At 40.6% G+C, this 24,769-nt stretch overlaps 2 protein-coding genes across 2 annotated transcripts in view; one reads left to right on the top strand and one right to left on the bottom strand.

The window, feature by feature from the left end:
- Window positions 1–23,016, top strand: part of ATP2C2 (ATPase secretory pathway Ca2+ transporting 2) — a 116,898-nt gene extending 93,882 nt beyond the window's left edge. The window contains exons 17-27 of the mRNA XM_069085645.1: window positions 6,189–6,345; window positions 8,283–8,453; window positions 9,788–9,885; window positions 10,020–10,070; window positions 10,624–10,790; window positions 13,608–13,676; window positions 13,785–13,901; window positions 14,288–14,435; window positions 19,049–19,147; window positions 19,565–19,706; window positions 22,543–23,016. Coding sequence (XP_068941746.1) covers window positions 6,189–6,345; window positions 8,283–8,453; window positions 9,788–9,885; window positions 10,020–10,070; window positions 10,624–10,790; window positions 13,608–13,676; window positions 13,785–13,901; window positions 14,288–14,435; window positions 19,049–19,147; window positions 19,565–19,706; window positions 22,543–22,661 — 1,338 coding nt within the window. The 3' untranslated portion in view covers window positions 22,662–23,016. The remainder of the gene's footprint in view (window positions 1–6,188; window positions 6,346–8,282; window positions 8,454–9,787; window positions 9,886–10,019; window positions 10,071–10,623; window positions 10,791–13,607; window positions 13,677–13,784; window positions 13,902–14,287; window positions 14,436–19,048; window positions 19,148–19,564; window positions 19,707–22,542) is intronic.
- The window catches only part of MEAK7 (MTOR associated protein, eak-7 homolog), a 58,803-nt gene continuing 54,649 nt past the window's right edge, over window positions 20,616–24,769 (bottom strand). The window contains exon 9 of the mRNA XM_069085648.1: window positions 20,616–20,837. Within this exon, the coding sequence (XP_068941749.1) occupies window positions 20,631–20,837 (207 nt within the window). The 3' untranslated portion in view covers window positions 20,616–20,630. The remainder of the gene's footprint in view (window positions 20,838–24,769) is intronic.

Raw genomic sequence — 24,769 nt, 5'->3', positions numbered from 1 at the left:
GGAGTAATTTAATTCAGTAGATGACCATAGGGCAGGATCTCTTGTCCCTATTACATTCTACCTTGTATCACAATTACATGTTACGTATTAAACCTAATTACATCTTATCTTCCCTAGTAGACCGTAAGCACCTTGAGAGCAGCCTGCCACTTCATCCTTCTATCCCATGCCTTGCAAATTGTGGGAAATTAATCAGTGTTTGTTGATTTGGATTGAATTGACATATTGAACCCAAGGTCTGAAATTCCCCCTGGAGTATAAGTCCCACTGTACATTCTCATAATAGCAATAACAATGGTGTTTTAGCCATGTTGAACTACCTGGTGCCATCGTAAAGGACAGAACTGACAGCCAGGAAATTCAATAACTGACAGTGTATAAGATATTAGAAAAAATGCTACTGTGACATCACAGGATTCAGAACTAGAAGAGAAATTATACAGTATCAGAGATGAAAGACCTCTTAGACCATACAATGTGACAGAACTTTAGAAAGCAAACTGTTCTTTTAGAAGGGACGTCAGAGTCTAATAATCTAATTAAAAAAACATTTTATAGAGAAAATTGATGCCCAGTGGGACATATCCAAGGTCATGCACTTTTTAAGTAACAGAAGCTGAGTGGGGCAAGCTTTAAATGAAGGTCCCCTGAGTCCAACTCCCATATTCTCTGTATTATGCCATACTAACTTCTAGTTTCCAGATTCCGCCTTAAAAAAAAAAATTCTCATTGATAGTGATTTGGGACTTGATGAGATGCCATGTGAAATCATGTGATCTGTATGAGTAACATATCTAGATAGTCCCAACATCTCAGAACAGATGGGCAATCTGAAGTTAGCTGAAGCTCCTTTGGAGAGCTTTCAGTACCAGTTCTGACACTAACTCACTGCATGGCTGAATGAATCACTTTCCTCTCTGGGATTCCGTTTCCTTTTCTGTGAAGTGATAAGAGTTGAATTAGATGATTTCTAACATCCTATCCAACATGATTCAGTTATGAGTCTTAACCTCTTCTATCCCAAGCTTATCCTAATAGAAAAGGATTAAAAAATGTCTACTGTTAGAAGTCAGATATTCCCTTAAAATAATTAATACATAAATATAATAAACATATAAAATATATCCTATATAAACATACATATATACATGTGTGTGTATACACATTCTGCCTCCACTTCGTTTCAGACCTGTCTTTGGAGTTTATGAACATTTTAAGCCAAAGCATCCTCCTCTCAGAGGATGTCCGCATGTCATATGACATCCATGACTCCTGGTGGTCAGGCACACACTTTATCTGTGGTTTTATTTATATGAGTAACTTTTTGTTTTTAAATAAGCAAAAACAACCTGCCAAGACAATACAGAGCATGAGACTAGGACCTTTTAGAGGTTGGCATTTTCATGTGAGTGATCGTATTTTTACTAATAGGATAGATATAAAGATAATCTGAAACCTTACATTGGTCAGGGAGGTCATACTGCCAGATCATCTTTTAAAGAGCTTCATTACAGATATACTCTTAAAAATATTTTTTATTTTTTTTTTAAATTAAATTTTATGTTTCTTTTTAGTTTACATCATTCATTTCCACAAGATTTTGAGTTACACATTTTCTCCCTCTTTCCCCTACCCACCACCCCAAAACAGTGATCCCACTGTATACTCCCTCCCCAATCTGCTCTCTCCTATATCCTCTCCCATCCTCTGACTTTATCTCTATACCCCAGTGTCTGTATATTTTATTTTCCAGTTGTATGTTAAAAAAAATATATATATATATATATATACACACATATTAAACATTTGATTTTAAAACTTTGAATTCCAGATTCTTTCCCTTCCTCCCTTGTCACTCACCCTTATTGGGAAGATAATCAATTCCATATAGGTTGTACATGTGTAGCTGCACAAAACATTTCCACAATGGATATATTGTGAAATACTGACTGTATTTCCCTCTCTCCTATCCTGCACCCCACTTGTTTTATTCTCTACTTTGATCCTGTTCCTTTTCAAAAGTGTGTGCTTCTAACTTCCCTCCCCCCCAACCTGCTCTCTACTGCATCATTTCCCCTGTCATCCCCTTAACCCCTGCTCTCCTGTAGGGCTAGATACCCTATTTAGCATATATGTCATTCCCTCCCTAAACCAAATTCAATAAGAGTAAGGTTGACCCATTTCCTTTTGCCTTCCTGTTCTTCCCCTACATTGTAATTATTTTCCCTTGCCTCTTCTATGAGATAGTTTACCCCATTCTGTCTCTCCCCATCTCCTTTCATTATATTCCCCTCTCACCTCTCAATTTCACCTTTTAAGTATCATCCCTTCCTATTCAATTGGTCCTGTGCCCTCTGTCTATGTATCTATTACCTGTACACATATATACACATACTCATATATGTATTCATACACCCATATACCCTCCTATAGAGATGTATGTATACATATATATACATATATAATATGTATACACACATTTATATTCCCTTCAACTATTTTCATACTGAGAAAAGTTTCATAAGTTACAATTATAATTTCTCCATGTAGGAATGTAAATAGTTCAACTTTGATAATCTCCTTATGATTTTTCCCTGTTTACCTTCTCAAGCTTCTCTTGCTTCTTGTATCTGAATGTCACGTTTTCTATCCAACTCTGGTTTTTTTCATCAAGAATGCTTGAAAGTCCTCTATTCCACTGACTGACCATATTTTCCCCTGAAACATGATACTCAGTTTTGCTGGGTAGGTGATTCTTGGTTTTCATCCCAGCTCCTTTGACCTCTGGAATATCATATTCCAGGCCCTTTGATCCCTCAATGTAGAAGCTGCCAGATCCTGTGTTATTCTGATTGTTTCTCCACGATATTCTAATTGTTTCTTTCTGGCTGCTTGTAATATTTTCTCCTTGATCTGGGAACTCTGGAACCTGGCTATAATATTCTTAGGAGTTTTCTTTTTAGGATTTTTTTTAGGAGGTGATTGGTAGATTCTTTCAACCTCTATTTTGCCCTCTGGTTCCAAAACATCAGGGCAACTTTCCTTGAGAATTTCTTGAACGATGATTTCTAGGTTCTTTTTTTGATATGGCTTTCAGGTAGTCCAATGATTTTTGAATTATCTCTCCTAGATCTGTTTTCCAGGTTAGTGGCTTTCCCAATGAGATATTTCACATTGCCTTCTATTTTTTCATTCTTTTGGATCTGTTTAATAGTATCTTGATTTCTCATAAAGTCACTAGCTTCCATTTGCTCCAGTCTAATTCTGAAGGAATTATTCTCTTCAGTGAGCTTTTGAGATTCTTTTTCCATCTGGGCAATTAGGCTTTCTAAGGCATTCTTCTCCTCATTGCCTTTTTGAGCCTCTTTTGCCATTTGAGTTAGTCTATTTTTTAAGGTGTTATTTTCTTCAGTCAGGTTGTTGACTCTCTTTTCATGATTTTCTTTCATCAATCTCACTTCTCTTCCCAATTTTTCCTCCATTTCTCTTATTTGGTTTTCAAAATCCTTCTTAAACTCCTTTATGGCCTGTAACCAGCTCATATTTTTCTTGGAAGCTTTTGGTGCAGAAATTCTGACTTTGCTGTCTTCCTCCTGTTCCATGCTTTGATCCTTTTTGTCCCCAAAATATGAATCTAAAGTCGGATTACTGTGCTTGCTTTGTTTCCTTTGCTTGCTCATGATGCCACTCAATTACTTGACTTTTGAGCTTTGTGCCACAGTAGAACTCTACTTTCAGAGAGGAGGGCTTTGTCCCACATTGCTTTGGTTTTTGCAGTTGCTGGAGCTATTAGTTGGGTGCCCTCTCTGAAACCTCCACAGGCTCTGGCACCTGGTCACGCACCCCAGGACCTCCACCACAGACCGCAATCCAGATCCAAGCAGGTTAAAGCAAGAGCAATTACCCCTCAGAAAGGTTGCTTGGTCCCCCTACAATCTACAGGCAGGAGCTCTGAAGTAGCTATGTAGCAGTGGCTGCTGCACCTCAGCCACTTCTCCCTCTGGGGGCAGAGGCCAGAAGGCACTCCTGGACCCCCTGTTCCCAAAGTCCACACTGACTTCTCATTTTGTCTCTGGCATTTATGGGTTGAAAATTTTGGAAACTGTCACAGCTGCTGGTGATCCACCCTCCTAAAGTCTCTCTAGCCATGGCTGGTTGTGGCCACTCTGGGGCTAAAACCATGGGCTCTTATATGGGACTGGGCTCTGCTCCCAGTGTGCTGCAATGGACCCTTCCTGCTGACCTGCCAGGTTGCCTTCAGCGGGAGATTTGATTCTCTCTGTCACTTTGTGGGTTCTGTAGCCCTAAAGTTTGTTTAGAGTCATTTTTATAGGTATTTGAGGTGGGTATGGGGTGAGCATACAGAGTTTTCCTGCTTCTACACTGCCATCTTGGTTGCACCCCTCTTTATTTTTTAAAATATATATATATAATTTCATTTGGGGGTAATTCGGTAAAGCCAGACCTTTCTAGTTCTTCCACCTCATTTGGGACTTCAGTCTTCTGCCCTGGGGGGCATCCTTCAGTGCTGTCCTCTCATATTTTGGTATAACCAAACACCTCAGGTGATTTTCTTTTTCCCTTTCAGCATGCCTACTTTATTATCTCTATTGTACGACCTTGGGGAAGTCAAAACCTTTTTGATCTTTGGTTTCTTCATCTGTAAAATGGGACTAATACTTGCTATCCTTAGTTCATAATACTGTTGTGGGCAAGTTGTCTTGTAAACTATAAAAGGTTACAAAAAGATAGCTTATTATTTTCTTATGCTTATATAACCCTTTATAATTACATTAATGATACTTCAGGACTTTATGGATTCATCATTTCCATCGGATAGTGCTCCCTAAATCATTCCACGTCTTATTTGACCATCTCGGCAGCTCTGATGAGCCCCTCCTCATTTAGCTCAGCTGGTCCTAGAATAATGGATGTACCACAGGCCTGGACTTGAAGCCTCTGCAACTTAGGAGAAGGCCTTGCATCATTTGTGTTGTCCCACAAGAGCCTGAGGTCTCCTCCACACCATGACACGGCATCGGAATAGGAATTTAGCAGAAGAACAAGACAGATTAATTGGCAACAAATTAGAATTTTGCAACCAGTGATTTTTCAGTCTTCCTCGATCACTGAACAGAATTCCATCGATATACCAGAGCCCTTAGTGACCACTCACAGCCCACTGTCTGTGTGGAGATCCACCAATGTAACGGCATTTGGATGTCACTCAATCTTCAGGGGTACCAGCGAAACATGATGGCGTGAAGACTGCAGGGTCTGGATTGGTGAACATTTTGAAAAATCTAATATGGGTACCCTAAGATTAAATTCTTCAGGTTTTCACTTGTTGGGAAGGCTGAGATACCTGACAAATGCTATCCTGTAGATGGAGCCATCTCAGGTGGTGGGAAGAATGCACAGCTGGGAGTCTGGAGGTCTGGTCTGAGCACTAGTCATGATTCCACTACTCTGTGACTTAGAGGAAGTTACTCTTTCTTCCTGGGACTCAGTTTCCTCATCTGTAAGATGAGAGGGTTGGAATTAGATGGTCTCTGCAATCTCTTCCAGCTCTAATAGTCTGTTTTTATTTATCCAGTAAGAAAATACCAATAAACAGTGAAGGTTAATCAGATCATTATCCAGAGCAATTATTAATTACATAGGGTCACTAACTCAGTCTCAGAATTTTATACCATCATCTCATCTCTCCACACCCACTGCAAGGGTACGATAGAGGTCATCCCACTGCATATTTCCTTCTGTAGGAGCCTGTCTTCCCTCCCACCAGAGTTCCTGAGCAAAGTAACCTCCTCCTCCTTCAGGGACTAGGGCAGGGAAAGATTTTGCCACTACAGATGTGATAACAGAGAAGAGCCAGGCACCCAACATTCTAGTCCCAGCTCTGCTTCTAATGCTGGGGGACCCCAGGGGAGTCACTCCCCTTGCTGGGCCTCAGTTCTGTCATCTATAAAGTGGGGTTGAATTAGATGATCTGTGGGGTCCCCTTCCTAGTCTAAAATTCTCAATCCTATGACCTACTAGTCAGGGCAAGTGAGTCCTAGAATAGTGAGACAACTGTTTTTTTGTTTTTTTGTTTGTTTGTTTGTTTGATTTTAATTTGCGGATAGGTGCTATTAAGTTGCTCAAAGGATTGGTTTGGGAGCTGTTGGGTTTTTTCTTTCCCCAAGGAACAGGAAGAAGTTTACTTCATGAAGGGAGCCTTTGAAGAAGTGATTAGTTACTGCACCATGTATAACAACGGGGGGATCCCCCTCCAGCTGACTCCCCAGCAGAAATCCTTCTGCCTGCAGGAAGTGAAGAGGATGGGGTCCCTCGGTCTTCGGGGTCAGTTACACATGGCTTTGAAGTTCTCATTCTGCTTGTTCCTGCTACTCCAGCTTTCTGGCAGGCCATAAACATTCAGCTCACAAACTAGATCATTCTGCAGAGCAGACTGGTATCCTATCTCGGGTTTAAGGGGTTTGGAAAAGAAAGTTAACAGACAGCATTAAAAAAAAAAAAGGAACCCTTCCCAACCCATTCCCTTAGTGTGGTTTAGCTCTGCATACTCTTAAGTAATAAAGAGGGCTTCCAAGTATAATGTTCATTGTACCAAAGGGAGCATATTCTAGATCAGATTTAAAATTTGCATTATTATTACTAATTATAATCTTAGCTTACAGCATTTCCATGTATTGGAAGCACGTTACACTACCTCCCCTTAGCCCCAATGAAGCTTGGAATACAGTATTATTTACCCATTTTACAGATGAAGAAACTGCGGGCCAAAAGTTAAATGATTTGTTCCAAGTCACATAACCATTAAGTAGCAGGTCTAGGATTCAGGCTCAGATGTCATGACTCTTAAGTAAACCGCTTTTTCTGCCTCACTAAGAGTCTCCCTCTCACCCCCACCAGTATGTGCTATAGCACAGATGTTGGGTTTGGACTCAAAGGGTCTGCATTCAGATCTCATCTTCCAAGATTCTGCTTGCTTCCAAGAGAATTAAGTAGCATCATGTATAGTGATGAACTTTGAACAAGTAGATCTGAGATGGAAACCTGCCATAGATATTTTGTGCATGTGTGTGTGTGTGCGTGCATGCGTGCACACATTTAAAAATGTATTGAAAGCTCTATTTCAAGCTTTGGGATTAAACGGAATGCCAAGAATCAGTTAATCAGTCCACTATGTTTGAATCTCTATGTGCAAGACTGGGTGCTAGGAATTGTGGGGGATACAGCCCCTACCCTCAGAGAGATGATAATGTAGTTGGATGGGATCATATATACATACATAGGAACTAATATTAATTATTGGTGAAGCCAATAATGCCAGTCAATAGCACAGATAATAATTATCTGGAGTTGGAAGAAGAAAAGAGGTTTCCATGGGTGACCAGGAAAAGCTTCACAATGAACTTGGGATGGGTAATAGAAGACAGACATTTTCAGCTGATCCTTATAATGACCTTAATGAGATAGGTACTACGGGTCTATATTAGGTTCGTTTTACAATTTGAAGAAACAGAGCCGGAAGACAAGGGGACTTGCCCGTGGTCACACAATTAGTAAACTTTGCAGTTGGGATTTGAACTCAGGAGTCTCCTGCCTTTAAGTCCATGCCCTTACAACACTGTACAACACTTTCTCAGGGTAGGATGGGTAAAGAGGATCAGGGAAGATATTCCAGACATGGAGGAGTGGTGAGCAAAGACAAGCAAATGGTAATGAGAACTAAGGTACTCCTAACATCCAAGATAGGGGTGCTGCTGTTATTCAGATGGTTAAAATAGGTTTCTTGGGCAGATCCCCCAGTGTAAGTGCTGGTAGAAGAGAGAAAGTTCATTAGAATCCTAAGCCTAGAACCAGAAGGGGCCTCAGGGATGATCTAGTCCAACTCCCTGATTTTACATCTAGGGAAACTGAGGCCCAGAGAGGTTCAAACTCAAATCCTTTGCTGATTTCAAATCCTTTGACTTCAAATTTAATGCTTTTTGAGCATGAAAATGGAGTACAGAGAATAAACCTGAGTACCATCTCTCTTTACATCATCTGTTACATACATAACATATTCATTCAGTAAATATTTAAGTACACACAGGATGCAGAGGATTGTGCTAGGCCTGGGGGAGGGGGCACACATAAAAACAGAGAGAACCCAGCCCTTGCCCACATGGAGCTTATAGTCTAAAACAACCTAGAGTATCAGTGTTTCTTAAACATTACGGAAACTCATTGTCAATTGTCCTTTTTTTTTCTCCCCTTCTTTCTCATATTAGTGCTGGCTCTTGCTTCAGGCCCAGAGCTAGGTAAACTCACATTCTTAGGCCTTGTTGGAATAATCGATCCTCCAAGAGCAGGAGTCAAAGAGGCTGTTCGAGTGCTCACCGCGTCTGGCGTGTCAGTAAAGATGATAACGGGGGACGCCCTAGAAACTGCTCTGGCTATAGGTAACAGACCAGTCATGCTGGGCTTCTCATTCTGAAGAACACAGAGTGCCATCTTAGCAAGAGAACAAATCGCTTTCTATTAGCCTTGGAAAGTGCTGCTTTGGGCGCTTGAGACGCTCCTGAAAGAATTCAGCAGAGTAAATCATCTTAGGGCACCAGTCTCTTTTCCAGCATCATTTCACTGTGGCTTAGGATCAAAATCAGTTTATTGATTGATTGAGCCACTCTGTAAACCCCTATCATTTAATCATTTTGCTATTTTGTAGATCCAGTCACGCTACAAGTGAAATTATCCTCAAGTCTATGCAAGGCTACATAGAATGGCTCTTACTGTGACCCAAAATCCATTTCCCTCCTTGTCTACCCCCACCAGCACTGCAAATAGGGGTCTGTTATTGGGATTTCATATCTTTCTTAGTCACATGTACCTTTCCTCTGAGACCTCGAAGATTCTGGGAGATTTGGTCCAGACCCTTAATCCTATAGTGTATCAACATTCCCAAATATAAATAGGCCCTGTTATCCCCTAGCCTACAAAATTAAGCCCAACAGATCATGAATCTCTAAGGTATTGCCATATGAGGAATGAAAACATCTTTTTCTTCAGAATGGTAAACAACCCCAGAGTCCAAAGATAACAAACTTGTTTGTTTCAATACCCTATGACAACAATATTTTCTGACTCCTATTAGAGTGCTTTGTCCTTCAAACCAGTGTGGACTCTGCTAAGATGAGAGGATCTGGAAGGCCTGTTCCAGACCTAATAGTCTGTGGTTCCATGACATTCTAGAGGGTCACCTTCAGGTCACTAGAAATAGTGAAAATGGTCATGGGTAGTAACTGAAGACCTCGTGTGCTTTCCAAAAGAGATGTTTAACATAAATGTCTATTATGTGTGACTCTCTAGGTTGTTATTCTTGGTGATGGTTGTTTTTATTCTGTCTTCCATCAATAACCTATAATAAGCTGGGCTTTATTTCAGAAATTTTGCACTGGATGTAGAGATTGAGGGAGGGAGGGGGAGCTAGGGAAAAGCAGAAGGAAAGACTCCCAAACTTTTTTTTTTTTTGCCTTTTGGAGAGCAATTGGGGTTAAGTAACTTGCCCAAGGTTACACAGCTAGTCTGTGTGTGTGTGTGTGTGTGTGTGTGTGTGTGTGTGTGTGTGTGTGTGTTAAGTGTCTGAGGCTGGAACTGAACTTGGGTCCTCCTGACTCCGGGGCCGGTGCTTTACTCACTGGGCCACCTAGCCACTCCTAACTCCCAAACTCTTGATGGGACCAGAGTTTGATGAGTACATTTAGATCATATCATTTAGACAGGCTTTTGTTTAAAGGCAGAAACATTGGCCTGTGCAACGGGAAATTAAAAGCCATGTCAGGAGAAGAAGTAGAGAATATGGAGAAGTCTGAGCTCTCAGCCAAAGTCAGAAAGGTAATGACCCTTTTTCTGTGGTTGTGTATATGAGGGCAGGGGGCGGGGAGGAAGGGGCAGAGGGGGAAGCTGCCTACAACTGGGACTTGTTTTTAGAGTTATACATCTCTCTTTTCCCCCGCTTTGTTATTTAGGTGTCAATATTTTTCAGGACAAGCCCAAAGCACAAACTCAAAATAATAAAGGTATGCACTGAACTGGGAACTGTTATCAAGTACAGGGTTGGGAAATACCTATTATGGGCAGAGCACTGCATTAGGTTAGGTGAGATTATAGTTAACACAGTGCCTGTCTTCATGTAGCTTAGACTCTGCTGGGAGAGAAGCCATATACACTGATCATCAGAATACAAAATAATTCACAACCAATTCAGCAGATAGGTGGCTACCATGTTGATTTCAGGGAGATTACATTTCTCAGCCATGGCAGTTTATGAAAACCACCTACTAAATTGTAAAGATGATGAGAGCTGTATGATGAAAGCATAGAACTTTGAAGTACATTTAGTAAGTCTTTGGGTAGTTTATTCCACAAAGGAGATACTACAATTTATTTGATGGTAAAAAAAAAAAAAAGTTGATGGTGAAAACTGTCACAAGTGGATGATTTGTCTGCTGTCAAGTATGTGGTGATTTTTTTTTTTTACACTAGTAGGTTTAGATTGCAAAGGACCAAAAAGTTATGCAAGGTCAGGCAATTAGTGGGAATGAGTGTTGATTACCTTCTGTCCTTCCCAAGGCTCTGCAGGAATCTGGTGCTGTTGTGGGAATGACAGGAGATGGTGTTAACGATGCAGTAGCACTAAAGTCTGCTGATATTGGAATTGCCATGGGGCAAACAGGGACAGACGTCAGTAAAGAAGCTGCTAATATGATATTAGTAGATGATGATTTCTCCACTATAATGTGAGTTGAATTTCAAATGTTCTCAGTTAACAGCAAAAATGCCTTTTAGTACATACAGATTCCTTCCTCTGATGTAAAGATGATTGAGCAGTAGTTCTGACTGCTACCAACTAGCCATTTGACTTTAGGCAAATCATTGATCTGAGCCTCAATTTCCTCACCTGTAAAATGGGAATGATACCAGTTGTCATGCCTACTTTCCATGATACTTTTGAGATATAGTAATAATAAAAACTCACTTCATAGCATATTTCAGTCCATAAAACACTATCTCCATTTCACAGATGAGGAAATTAAGGCACAGAGAAGTTACAAAGATCTAAGTCTTCTAACTCCAAGTCCACTGTTTCTTCTCTTACAACTTTTCTGCCTCTAAAATGTGACCAAAGATTAAAAAGCACACAAAGGCATTTTGTAAACTGTAAAGTGCTTGTAACACATCACAATTTATTATTATTTGCAGGAGATTCACTATGTGCAAGCATGATGTTAGATCCCAATTTTTCAAACTTTCAAAAAAAAGCAGATTCTTTGAGAGAGGATCCAGAGTTGGTTACTGCTGAGATGGTTAAAAACATCTAACTACAGAGACAGATACTGAATCTGAAGTAACATGTTTCAGGGGATGGTGTTTCCTCTGCACAGTAAAAGGGTCCAGGATAGAACCTCTTCCTCAGGGGGGTGATAAAAACACCCAACTCTGCGGTGACCTCATTACACTGACCAGGTCTCAACTCTCATGTAGCCAAGTGGCCCAGATACCAAGGATCACATTGCAGAGAGGCTTCAAGTGACAGAGATGGGCTAAGTTTTCAAAAACTGCCTTATATCATATGCTATTGACACTTGGTACACATACTTAGTGGTGCTTTGGGTCTACATTCAGAGTAATGCATAGTTAACTAGGTTGACTTGCATATTCAGTTATAGGGATATGCTATAGTTAGAAGAAAACTTAAGATATATATATATATATATATATAAATTGTAACTCACAAAAGTTAAACTAGATGGTGATATTTTATTTTACAATGTAATTTAACATGAGAATCCTCTAAATAGAAAACTTAATTTAAGATGTGGTCTATATTCTCTATAGCATCTAGGAGAGTATCTTCCCCTTGTTGTTGTTATTGTTGTGGAGTAGTTTCAGTCATGTCTGACTCTCCGTGACCCCATTTGTGGCAAAGATGCTGGAGTGGTTTGCCATTTCTTTCTCCAGCTCATTTTACAGCCCAGGGTTAAGTGACTTGCCCAGGGTCACACAGCTAGTAAGTGTCAGGCCAGATTCAAATTGGATGAAGATCAGGAAGATGAGCCTTTCTGACTCCAGGCCCAGCACTTTATCCACTGTACCACCTAGCTGCCCTATCTTACCCCTAAAAGGGGCTTAATAAATGTTTGCAGGAGCACATTCATTCACACGTAGCTCTCTAAAACTGCCTTTGCTGCAGTCTGGTGTCAGAGGAAATTGTGCTGTGTTTGTCATCAAGGGACCTGGGCTGTAATCCAGACTCTACTAACCAGTTTAGTACTGGGCAAGTCTTTTCTCTTCCCTGAATCCGTTTTCTCCACTATAAAGAAGCGGAGTTAACCAGGTCGGCTTTAAAGTTCTCTCCGGTTAGAAACTCCAGGCTTGATGATGCTCTTGTACCATTTGAGGTTCTGCATGGCTCACTGAACAGATCTTTCATTTGTGTTTTAGTTCTAAAAAGGAGGCATCTTTATTCTCATTAATGATGTGACTGACTTTTCAAAGGGTCTTTTTACAAATCCTTGGAAAGGCCAAGGTACTTAGCACAATCCCCGCAGCTTTCCCTTCTTTCCTCATTAGATCTTTAATAAGCCTTCACTAGGGGCAAAAGGGAGTCAACACAACACTTCCATCTTGGAATGGGGATTCTTAGACATCAGGCACTACTCCTAGCGACTTGAGGAGACTTTAAAGAAGGAGACACTTGCTTCTTGCCGACCTCAGGGTGTCTATAGAGTTATTAGGGATGGGTGCCATGAACCCATGACAAAAGGACAGGGAACAACCCCCCTCTCTAAGGCTACTTAGATGCAGGATTTGGGATGAGGGTTAGAGTAAAGGGTTTCTGAGGTCCCTTCCCCTTCTAGGCTTCTAGATGAAAATCAGGAGCTATACCAGGAATCAGGCCCATCATCACTCTAGTCCACCCCACTCCTGGCCATCCAGCGCTCAACCATCAAAGTCATTTTGAAAATGCCGGTCCAACCACATCACTGCCCCTCCAAGCTCAGAGAACTCCACTGGCTCCCTGTTACCTCTAGGAGCAAATAGAAAATTTCTCTTCTGGACTTCAAAGCCCTTGATATCCTGCCCTCCTCCTCCCTTCCCAGTCTTCTTACACCTCACTTCCCTCTACATATTTGGTAATCCAGTGACTCTGACTCCTTCCATCTCCTGGCTCATAGTCATAGTCTTAAATGTATTCATCATCATCATGATGTACATAGTACCATCCTCACAACAACCCTGTGAAGTAGATGCTATTGTTATTCCCATTTTACAGAAGAGGAAACTGAGGCAGGCAGAGATAAAGTGACTTGCCCAGGGCTAAGTGTCTGAGGCAGAATTTGAATTCAAGTCTTCCTGACTCCAGGAAAGCACTATGTTAGGTGCTTTGGGAGAAAACAAAACTAAGATAAGACTTCACCCTTGCCTTTGTGGAATTTATAGTCTGGTAGAGGGATAAAGGCATCAACATGTATAGCTATAATACAAAGTATGGCATGGTGAACCTATTAGAGATATGAAGTATCTTGCTCATTTGCTCACTCTTATTCTTCCAGGAATGCAGTAGAGGAAGGAAAAGGGATTTTTTATAACATAAAAAATTTTGTACGGTTTCAGCTCAGCACGTGAGTACAGACTTGTATACACGTCAGAGAAAAATTGTCTTTTTTTTCTTCCCCCCAATGAAAGTATCTCTCTGTACTTTGCTGCTCTCTGCTGGTTTTGTTTCCTAGGAGTATTTCCGCATTAAGTCTGATTACTCTGTCCACCATATTTAACTTACCCAACCCCCTCAATGCAATGCAGATTCTTTGGATAAACATTATCATGGATGGACCACCTGCTCAAAGGTGAGATGATTTTCAAATTCTTAAGAAGAAACTCATATGATAACTTAGTGATCAGCTAGGCCAAGGGATCTGCCCAAGATCCTGACAGGCTCTCAATGGACCTGTTTCCCCAGCATTAAAATGAAGGTTTTGGTCTAACTGGCCTCTAAGCTTGCTACGCACACTGAACTGAGAACTCAGATCTACTGACCCTCTGACCAGTGTGTGTGACAATATACTACAATTCTGTAAACCCTTCCTGGGTGTGGTGGGAAGAAGACTGGTGGTCTTCTTGAGCTTCCCATCACTCCCAGCACCTTGCCCCTAAGTGTCTGATGAATGAATCTATGATCTGTGTTTCCTTTTACTGGGTGGTATTTCCAAGTACTGCATTCTGTTCTGAATAGTTTGGGAGTGGAGCCAGTTGACAAAGATGCCCTGAAGCACCCCCCGAGGAGTGTGAAAGATACAATTCTCAGTAAAGCACTCATTGTGAAAATTCTAATATCTGCGGTCATTATTATCAGTGGAACCCTCTTTATCTTCTGGAAAGAGGTAAGGAAGCGCCTGCCCCACTGGCTTTCACTCACATTCCTCTTCACTGATAGTCCTCCTCCAGACAGTTAAGAAGCATTTATTCAACACTGTGGGCAAGTCATGGTGCTAAGATCTGAGCATACAAAGGAAAGCAAAAACACAGCCCGGTCCCTTGAGGAGTTTAAACCCTAAATGGGGAGACCATGTGTAAACAACTATGTGCCTACAAGATACATACAGGGGGAACTGGAAGTAATCTCAGAAGAAACTAGCGGTGGCAGAGTGGAGGGAGAGATGGGGATCTGGAAAAAGTCTCTTAAAAAAGGTGGGATAGGAACTGAGGCTTGAAGGAAACCAGTCAGTAAGCATTTATTTTTGTTTCGTTTTGTTTTTTGGAGGGTGGAAGGCAAGGCAATTGCAGTTAGTTGCAGTAAAGTGACTTGCCCGAGGTCACACAGCTAGTGTCGTGTCTGAGGCAGGATTTGAAATCAGGTCCTCCTGACTCCAGGACCGTGCTCTATTCACTTCACCACCTCGCCAGCCCCCAGTAAGGATTCATTAAGCACCTTTTGTGTGCTAAGCACTGTGTTAAGTGCTGGGATAAGTGGGATAAGCAAAAGATAGTGCCTGCCCTCAAGTTTAATGGAGGAAACAACATGTAAACAACTATACAGATCCAAGTGAAACCTAAGATAAATTGGATAGAATTAATGGAGGGAAAGCACTAGCATTAAGGGGGAGGAGAGTCAGGAAAGGCTTCCTGTCAAAACTGGATTTTTTCACCAGCCACAGAAGGAAGCCAGGGCAGGCAGAGATGAGGAGAGAGCATTCCAGGCAGGGGAACAGATGGTGAAAATGAACTTTCATGATCATCTGAAGAAGGTGGAGGAGGTAGAGTTGAGGAGAGGGAATATTCCAGGCAGCAGGGCCAATCCATCATTTACTGGGTCCTGTTTTTGCAGTAGGGTGTAAATCAGTGTTTGTAACACTACCAGACAAGGAGGTGAGACAATAGACAGAGCCATGAACTTGGAATCATGAAGACCTGCGCTCAAATCCAGCCTCAGACACTTCCTAGCTAGGCAAACCACTTACTTCCTCTCTCTCTGTTTCCTCAACTGTCAAATATGACTAATAATAGCACCTCCTTCCCAGGGTGGCTGTGAGGCTCAAACAAGATAATATTTATAAAGAACAGTGCCTGGCACATAGTAGGTACTTTTGCTTTCCTTCCAACAAAGGGGAATACAAATACTTGCAGAATTTGGCTTCCAAATAAATTGATCCTAGTCCTGAAGAGGTTGTGTTTGTGGCTTTAACTACATGTTCCCAGAATGTACATTAATTTTTCAAACACCCTGAGGTTCTTTCTCCACTTGGAATCCAGATTCAAAACAGATTCTGACTCTGCTAAACTTTTTACCACCCAAGAAGGGCTGCTTTGCATTCAGCATATTTATCAATCACCCCTGTCCTTCCTCTTCCTAAAGCATCTAAGGTCCCTATTTATCCCTGGCTCTGTGCTTGGAGTCGTCCATGTTCCAGCTAATGACCTAAGGCAGACCATGCTTTGTGCAAGAAAACAAGTCTCGTGGTAGAATACAAAACTTGGAAAAAAGATTAGTTCAAGCTGTCACTGCAAAGAAGAGGCTGATTCTGTAACAAACCAGTCAGAGCCTGTATACTCAAATGAGCACCTCCTCATATTATCTTTGGAATATGATTTTGCTGAGTGAGATCATGTATATCAAACTCTTTGCAAACCATAAAACACCATGAGTGCCAGCCATTATCACAGTGACCACTGGGGATACTAAGAACCCCCAATTATACTGTACAGTTTACTAAATGCTTTCTTCACAAGAATCCTCTGAGACAGACATTGTGAGCATTATTGTCACCATTTTATGGATGAGGAAACTGAGATCTAAAGACACAAAATGACTTGCTTATGATCACATTGAAGCTGGAAGGCACTTAAACCTGTCTTCTGTTTTTAGGGCACCTTCTGGTACACTATGCACTACACAGAAATTATTTCTAGAGCTAGTCTGAATCATGTAAGAAAATGATTTGTTACTTTATAGAACTGCATCCTTCTTGACCAATATTATAACCCCTCCTCTTAATTACTAGTCTCCAAATAACTTTAGGCCATTTCTAAAGATTAAGTCCAGTCAACAATGGCTTGGCAACAAGGGAAATGCCAGGATACATAAGACAGGGTGCCTGAACTCAGCAGCTGAAAGCTTAGCAAAGGCCACGTAATCAGATGACTGTACACATAACTGAGAGATACCGCAAGAACAGAGCACTACGACAGTTTGAGGAGGGAGATGTCACGTGGCTGGGGACAAATAGTAAAGCACTGTACAAATGGGAGGTGGTGATAGTGACTTTGGACAAGTTACTGTTCCTCTCTGGGACTGCCTCCTCTTCAAAATGAGGCAGTCAGCCAGATTATCTTCAGGTCCATTTCCCACGCTGAGGTTCTGGAATGACTTGTCATCATCTTGTGAAAATACCAACTGGGGCTTGACATGGACTAGGAAATCGAGTTGCTTCATTCACTCATAATCTCTCATTGTAATTGAAACAAATAAGGATTACTGTCCCTCACATCTGTAAGGCACTCTGTTTATGAAGCTCTAGACTTCAATCCGATGTCTTCTAAGTCTCTGTTTCCAAATGGAACGGCATCACTCTTCTTAGTCTGTGCTCACAAAGATTTCTTATCTAATCCTCACAACAACCCTGTAAGATAGGAAGAGTAAGTGGTAATATCTCTGCTTTACAGATGAGGTGAAGACAGCTCTCGAGTTTCCACCAAATTTTCTTTTCTCTAGACAAAGCCTCCTGGGGTTCCTTCAACATTATCTTGATGCTTCTCATCATCCTGATAACCTCTGTCTAAACATTCTCCAATTGCTCAGTGTCCATACTAAAATGCGGCTTTTATAATTATCAGACCCCATGGCAGAGTCCATCCAGCAAAATGTTGATCTCTGATTTGCACACATGGGGGTAAATTGTGGACAGAGCATGACTATTCTCATTGGGCCAAACTCAAAGATTAGTGATGTTCTTCACGTCCCAACTTTCCCTGAGAATACAACATGAACAGATCTGTCAATACTTTCACTTAAGCCTTTGTAATCTCTTTTTAATTCCAGCCTTTTCTACCTTTTGGTAATGAATCCCCTAAGCTTGAGTTAGCTATTGTACAAAATGGCATTTTCTTGGATGTTTCTTATATTGCATTGTTAAAGGGTCCAAGAAGGGTTGGGTAGACACTGTCCTCAATCTAGTGTTCTGTGAAATGGTAAGTCCATTATCACCTTACCCAAACCATTCAGAACTGTATAAATCTTTTTCACATTCCCTCTTAGTTTTTGTGTTTCCGGGCAGAAGTGTCTTAATCTTCTCCATCTGTCTTTACACAGAATTTTCCCCACACACTTCACCATTTTAATTGCTCCTTTCAAGTTCCTCCAGCTTCATCCTTCTCTTGAGTTGCAAAGATCAGAACTACACAGGGCATACCAGGTTTCAGGACACCAAGGTTTTATCCAAGGGCAAAATGATATCTTCTGTTTCCAATATCATCCTCATAATGCTTTGACATTTTATTGGTCTTTGAATGTAGTAATACACTGGACCACTATTTATTTACAAGGAACATTCTGTAATAATACCTAGGTCACTTCCTTGGCCGCAAGGAATGGCTCTGAATCCATTCTTCTCTGTTCTCTTCTAAGCATAGTTTAAGTCACACATGCACACAGTGATACCTTTCTATGTTTGGTCTTTGACTACTTAGAACTGCTCAATGTTACCAGTAGACTTGGAAACTCTTCTATACTCCCTTTTCAAGATCATTATACACACATATAGAGATAGAGCTGTACAGAGAGACAGGTGAATATTGTTTCTTTGGGAACCCAACTGCTTACATTTCTGCATCTAAAGAAATGCCAGCTTATCCCTGTTCCCTCTGTCTCTAAGCTGGTTTCCTATCCAGAGGCGCTCTTTTGATTTTTAAAAAATAATTGGGTGGTTCCTTGGCATAAACATCTGAGAATATCTAAATAGATAATATGGCATCAATAATTTATCCACGTTTTATCTATTCCATGCTTTACTCCCTCAAAGAACTCAGTTTAGCCAGTAATAATTTCCTTTTGTAAAAATCACATATTCTTTTTCCTTCTAAGTTCAGTGGTTCTATTCCTTATTGACCTTTAGTTTTCAGTTATTTTTAGTCTTTTTAACAAGTGGGGGGGGGGTGTCAACAGCCATCTTCCAATTTGCTAGTCCAGTTGCCCTGTGCAATCAGTTTTATGTTTTGGCCATGCTGTCACTCAGGAATTCCTTCACTGCTCACAAACCAATCTCATCTGGTTCCAGTGACTTTTCATCTTGTGTCTGTTAGTTTTAGGGCATCATTGTGTAATGGAACTAGTAAGTCAGTTCTGGTGTATTGAGATAATTCAGGAGCAGAAAGAGGGGGAAATCTCTCTGTCTTCATCCTTACCCAGGAATATTCTGATGGACTCTTCCATTAATGAATTGCTTCAAGGCTAATAATTTTTCCTCTTTTGCAACATTCCATTTTACATACATTTTCCCAGATTCCTGATGGCAAGGAAGTCACACCAAGGACGACGACGATGACATTCACTTGTTTTGTGTTTTTTGATCTTTTCAATGCCTTGACGTGCCGTTCTCAGGTGAGACAGATGTTGCCTGATTATTTCAGCTATAGAATCAGAAGCATTTTTGAACTGTGTTTTTTTGTAGACAATGAAGAAATAAATGTATTGTGCCCAAAAGAAAATATAGCATGATTTAGCAGGAGATAGTGGGGAGAGTAGGAAGAACACTGGAAATTCAATCAGAACTGAGTCACAAGTATAACTCTGAATATCTGTGTATGAAATTGTTCGGAAAGTCATTCAAATGACTTGCCCTCAGTTTCCCCATTCATAAAATAAGGGGAATTAATAAATGATTTCTCTGGTTCCTTACCAATCTACAGCTCCTAGAAGCTGCTCTATGGTTTCAAATAGACACATTTTCAGTGATGGTCCTTTCACTTTTGGCTGACAGACTAAACAGTGTTTTTTTCCCCTCCTTATACCATACAGACAAAGCTGATATTTGAGATCGGGTTTTTTAGAAACCGCATGTTTCTATATTCAGTACTAGGATCCGTCCTGGGGCAGCTGGCTGTGATCTATATTCCACCACTACAGAAAATCTTCCAGACTGAGAATTTGGGAGCATTGGGTAAGTTAGTGAGATATGGAAAATAAACAGGGTGGTGAGTTGGGAAATGTTGCTGGTCAAAGCCAATATGATATTAGGTTGTAACAGGAGACAATGTGTGAAAATGTGTAGCAATAAGAGTGACCAAAATCGTGGCTCAGTCAATTATCCAAGATGTCTAGAACAAAACCATTAAATCAGAATGGAGACAGACTAAGTACTTTAAGATTTACAAAATATTTTCTTCACAACTATTATGTGAGGTAGAGATTTCTATTATCATTATCTCTGTTTTACAGATGAGGAAACTCAGCCTTGGGTTAAATAATACATAAAATAAATACAGCCTTGGGTCCAGGGTTTTATAACTACTATGCATCAGAATATAACCCAGGACTCCCTGACCCTGAGGCCAACATTTTCTCCCACTTTTCCATGATAACTAATATTCTATATGGAACTTACGAGTGGAGGAGTGATATGATTAGAATTCTACATTAGGAATACTTTAGCATCTGGATGAAGGACAGGGCAAGGAAACCGTTAGGCATCTACTACAGTCCAGGTAAGGTCTAAAAAGGGTAATGACCTTAAGTGTAGAAGGGAAGAAATGTCAAGAGATTCTAAGGAGACAGAAATAACAGGGATTTGGCAAGTGATCGGATATGAATGATGGTAAAATAGAAGAGATTTGGGGGCCTGGGTGACTGGAATAATACTGCCTTAATGGAAATATGTCAAAGGAAAAGACAACTTTTGGAGTGAAGTTGGTAGAATGAAGGATTAACAGGTTATAATCAGGTAGGAATGTCCAGCAGGCAGCAAGAAAAGAGCTCAGAACAGCTGGAGCTGGATATAAAGGATCAGTCAATCAACAAGTATTTATTAAGTGCAAGGAATTCTGCTAGGATCACAAAGACAAAAATGAACTAGTCCTTTAAGGAGCTAACATTTTATTGGAGAGACAATATGTATATATACAGGTACATACAAAATAAATGCCAGATAGTGTTGGGGGATGGCATCAGCAATAGGGGATGAGGTGGGCAGGAAAGTCTTCATAGGACGTGGTACATGCCTTGAGTTGTGAAGGTAAAATCTCATTCTGAGAGGTAGAGATGAAGAAGGAATACTTTCCAAAATGGAAAAAGCCTGTACAAAGACATAAAGACAGGAGGCAAAGTATGTATGAGAAATAGCAAAAAGGACCACGGTGGTCTAAGTCACAAGAAAATCTTGGGACTCTTCCAGTAGCAGAAAAGCTTAGAAATGGGCATGACAGGATAGTGTGCACATGCATGGATATCTGCATCTATGCATATGTATATTTATATATACACACATACAAAGATATGTGTATAGGATGTGAAGAACTTTAAATACTAAATAGAAGTGTCTGTATTTGATTATGAGCTATCAAAGTTGGAGTAGGGAAGTGGCCTTCACTTTTGCTGAGGAAGATGGATTAGAGAAGGGAGAGTCTGGGGATAGGGAGACCAATTAGGAGGCTCTGGCAAGAGGTGATAAGGGCCTGGTGGTGGCCCTAGAAATAGGGAGAAGAGAGTAAAAGTGAGATTCAGAAGTAGGAATGACAATATTTGGCAACGAATTGGATAGAGAGGGGAGGTAGAATGAGGAGTCAAGGACAATACCGAGAATATAAGCTAGGGTGACTAGACAGGGTGGTAGGGGTGAGGAGGAGTTCTTAAGGAGATGGGTAGGTTGAGAATGGTGAATTGTGATTTGAGTATGTTGAGTCTAAAACACCCAACACATGCAATTGGAATTTTAGGATTAGAGCTCAGAAGTGAGACTGGACTCAGTTACAGCCACCTAGGAGTTATGAGCATAGATAATTAAAATCATGGGACCTAATGAAATCACTAAATAAATGGTACAGATTGTGAAGAAGGCCTAAGACAGAGCCTTAGGCTATACACAGGAGCTACGATAAGAATGATGAACAAATAAGACTGACAGGGGGGAAATGGGTAGGAGAACCAAGAAAGCAGTATCACAAACACCTCGAGAATCTCCACAAGATAAGAAGTCAACAGTGCCAAATGCTACACACAGATCACAGATGGAGTTAGAAGGGACATTAGCAATTATCTAATCCAAGCTCCTCGTTTTAAAGATGAGGAATTGGCATGGTCAGACGGACAGGATAAGTGGCACAGCCGGGTCTCGGTTGAGTCCAATTTCAGTGCACTTGTCATCCTTCCCCTTACTTGGCAGTCATCTACACAGAGGTAGAAACTGAAACTGTCGAGGTGAATATGATCGCTGTTTGAGAGTAGAAGGAAGAGGATGACACTGAGATTCTAAGCTAAGCCTGGGCATCTGGGAGCATAGTGGCATCTTCGAAAATCATGAAGTTCAATGTTTGGGGATGATTTGGGAGAGAAGACAATGGGTTCCATTTTGGACATGTTGACTTTGAGATGTGCCAAGGGCAGACTGTCTGGGAATTGTCAGCATAATCGAATCCATGGGAGCTGATGAGATCATCAAGTGAGAATATGGGGGGGGGGGAGGGGGAAGAAAGAGAAATCCCTAATTACAGAGCCCAGAAGGACACTAACTTAAAAGGATGGAAGGACCACCTAACCCTCAGAATTATTGGGGGGAAAGACAAGAGTTGAGATCCAACTGCACAGCTGGTGACCATGTTCTCTGGGATGCTTTCATGAAGAAGCATGAGGGCAGGGAAGAGGTGAATTGCCTTTGAATTTTAATGCAAGTTGCTAGGACCTTTATAAAGACTGAGACAGACAGTTCCTCTGAAGAGCAAAAAGTTGTTTATACTTGTCTCTGAAATGTGTAATTTATGATTTTTCTTTTTACTTCTTGGCAGACTTGTTTTTTTTAACGGGCTTGGCTTCATCTGTGTTCATTCTATCAGAGCTCATCAAACTATGCGAAAAATACTGCTGCAGAACTGAGATAGTCAAGACTCACCCTGAAGTAGTGTAATGGATTCCAGTCAGTGAAACATTTTTATAAATAGTGTCTATTTTTGCTGAAACTATGACCTTTTTTTTCAGAGATGCACACAAAGACATATTTTTAGATAACAACATCACTTATGTTGATGACCCCTTTCTTCAGCTGCCAGACTTGATCCTTCTCCTTTGAAAAACCTGCCATAACCTACAGGCAGTTTACCCTGGATGGTTCCAAACGACAGCAGGAAAAGGCTGTTTCCACAATGTGTTACCCTATACATGTAAGGGCTATCATTCTGGGCACCAGTGCTGTGCCTGACAGAGAAATCTCACACTATTTATTTATTAAATTACAGCAGTTTTTATTAATAAAATATATTAAACTGAGAATAAGAGCATCTTTCTAATGAATAATCTGAATTTTTAGATTTCAGGAGGCCAAAACATATCCCTTCACGTCTGATGCATATTTGTAGATTTGTGAGAAAGTAAAAATAATAGAGAGAACACTATAGACCCTCAAGTCCACAGATGCAGCCTTAATCATTTCCATTTAGTAGCTGTGTAATCTTGGGCAAGTGATTGAACTTCTCAAACTTAGTTCTTCATTTGTCAAACATGGTGTAGAACTCTTGCCCTGCCTGGTCCATGGCGGGGGTTCTGAGGATGAAATGGGCTGAAGTAAGTATGTGAGTTGGCAGCTAGGTGACATAGTGGAAGTCTGGAGTCAGGGGGACCTGCACTCGAATCCAGCTTCAGACAGACACTTTCTAACTGTGTGACCCTGGGCAAGTCACTTAACTACATTTGCCTCAGTTTCCTCATCTGTCAGATGAGCTGGAGAAGGAAATGGCAAACCACTCCAGCATCTTTGCCTAGAAAACCTCAAATGGGGTCACAAACAGATGCAACTGACAAAACAAAAATAAAATGTATGTGAAAGGGCACTTTAAAATGTAAAGTGCTAGAAAGGATGGTAATAGATCAGTCACCTCTAACCAAAGCACTGCACTACTTAACTCCATTCTGAAGACCAGTATCACATTGTCAGTGATCCAGGAAGCACCATGGGTTCAATAAACATAAATACTCAAGGGGAGAGGCCTAGTGATTACTTGAAAAACCTAAATGGATTTTCTTAGCTTTGTAGGTAACATGTGGTTGCCCTTTAAAAAGACATTCTATGTGATAAGCATCCCAGAATGTTTTCACACCTAGGACAGTCTGGACTTATAGGAGCTGGGAATCATAAATTCAATTCCTGTTTTATTCAAAGTATGTATCTTTTTTTTTTTTTAAAGAGCCATCTGGTGATTTGGAGGGGAGAGATGATCTCACTCAGGCTCCAAAGATTCATGATTCCCTCCTACTGTTCACTCAGTCCCTCATAATACCCTGATAAATTACTTAAAAAAAAAGTTTATTATTTATATTAAACATTCTTTTCTTTTTAAATTTTGAGTTTCAAATTCACTCCCTCCCACCCCCATCACAGCCACTGAGAAAGCAATATATCAATTATTCATGCAAAATCATGCAGAACACTTTCATATTAGTCATATTTTAAAAAAAGAAAAAACATAAGAAAACTACACTTCAATTTGCAGAGTTCATCAGTTCTCTCTCTAGAGGAGAATAGCATTTTTTCATAGAGTCCCTCGTAATTGTGTTCATATAGTAAGTGGGTTTGTTTTGTCAGGTAGCCTCTCAAATATTTTATAATGTCTTTGGTAACTTTAAAAGGAATTTCTCTTTCCATCTCTTGCTGTTGGGCTTTGTTAGTAATATACAGAAATGCTGAAATCACGAGTCCTTTGGAATAGTCTTGGATCGTTGCATTGATCAGAGTAGCCAAGTCTTTCATAGTTGATCACAGCAACACTGCTATTATTGTACACAATGATCTCCTGGTTCTTATTTCACTTTGCATCAATCCACCTCATCATTTCCCATAGTACAATAGAATACAATACATCACAGTCATATGCCTTACTGAACTTGTGCAGTCATCCTCCAATTGATAATCATCCCATCTGCTTCCAATTCTTTGCCATCACAAAAAGATCTGCTATAAATATTTTTGTACATAGAGGTATTTGTCTTTTGGGGATACAGATCTAGCAGTGGTATTGCTGG

This window comes from Petaurus breviceps, unplaced genomic scaffold, assembly GCF_028583685.1.
Source record: "Petaurus breviceps papuanus isolate PSGF00001 unplaced genomic scaffold, PetGlider_PUasm1.0 176, whole genome shotgun sequence".
NCBI classification, from domain to species: Eukaryota; Metazoa; Chordata; class Mammalia; order Diprotodontia; family Petauridae; genus Petaurus; species Petaurus breviceps.
This window is presented reverse-complemented; position numbering and strand designations above follow the sequence as displayed.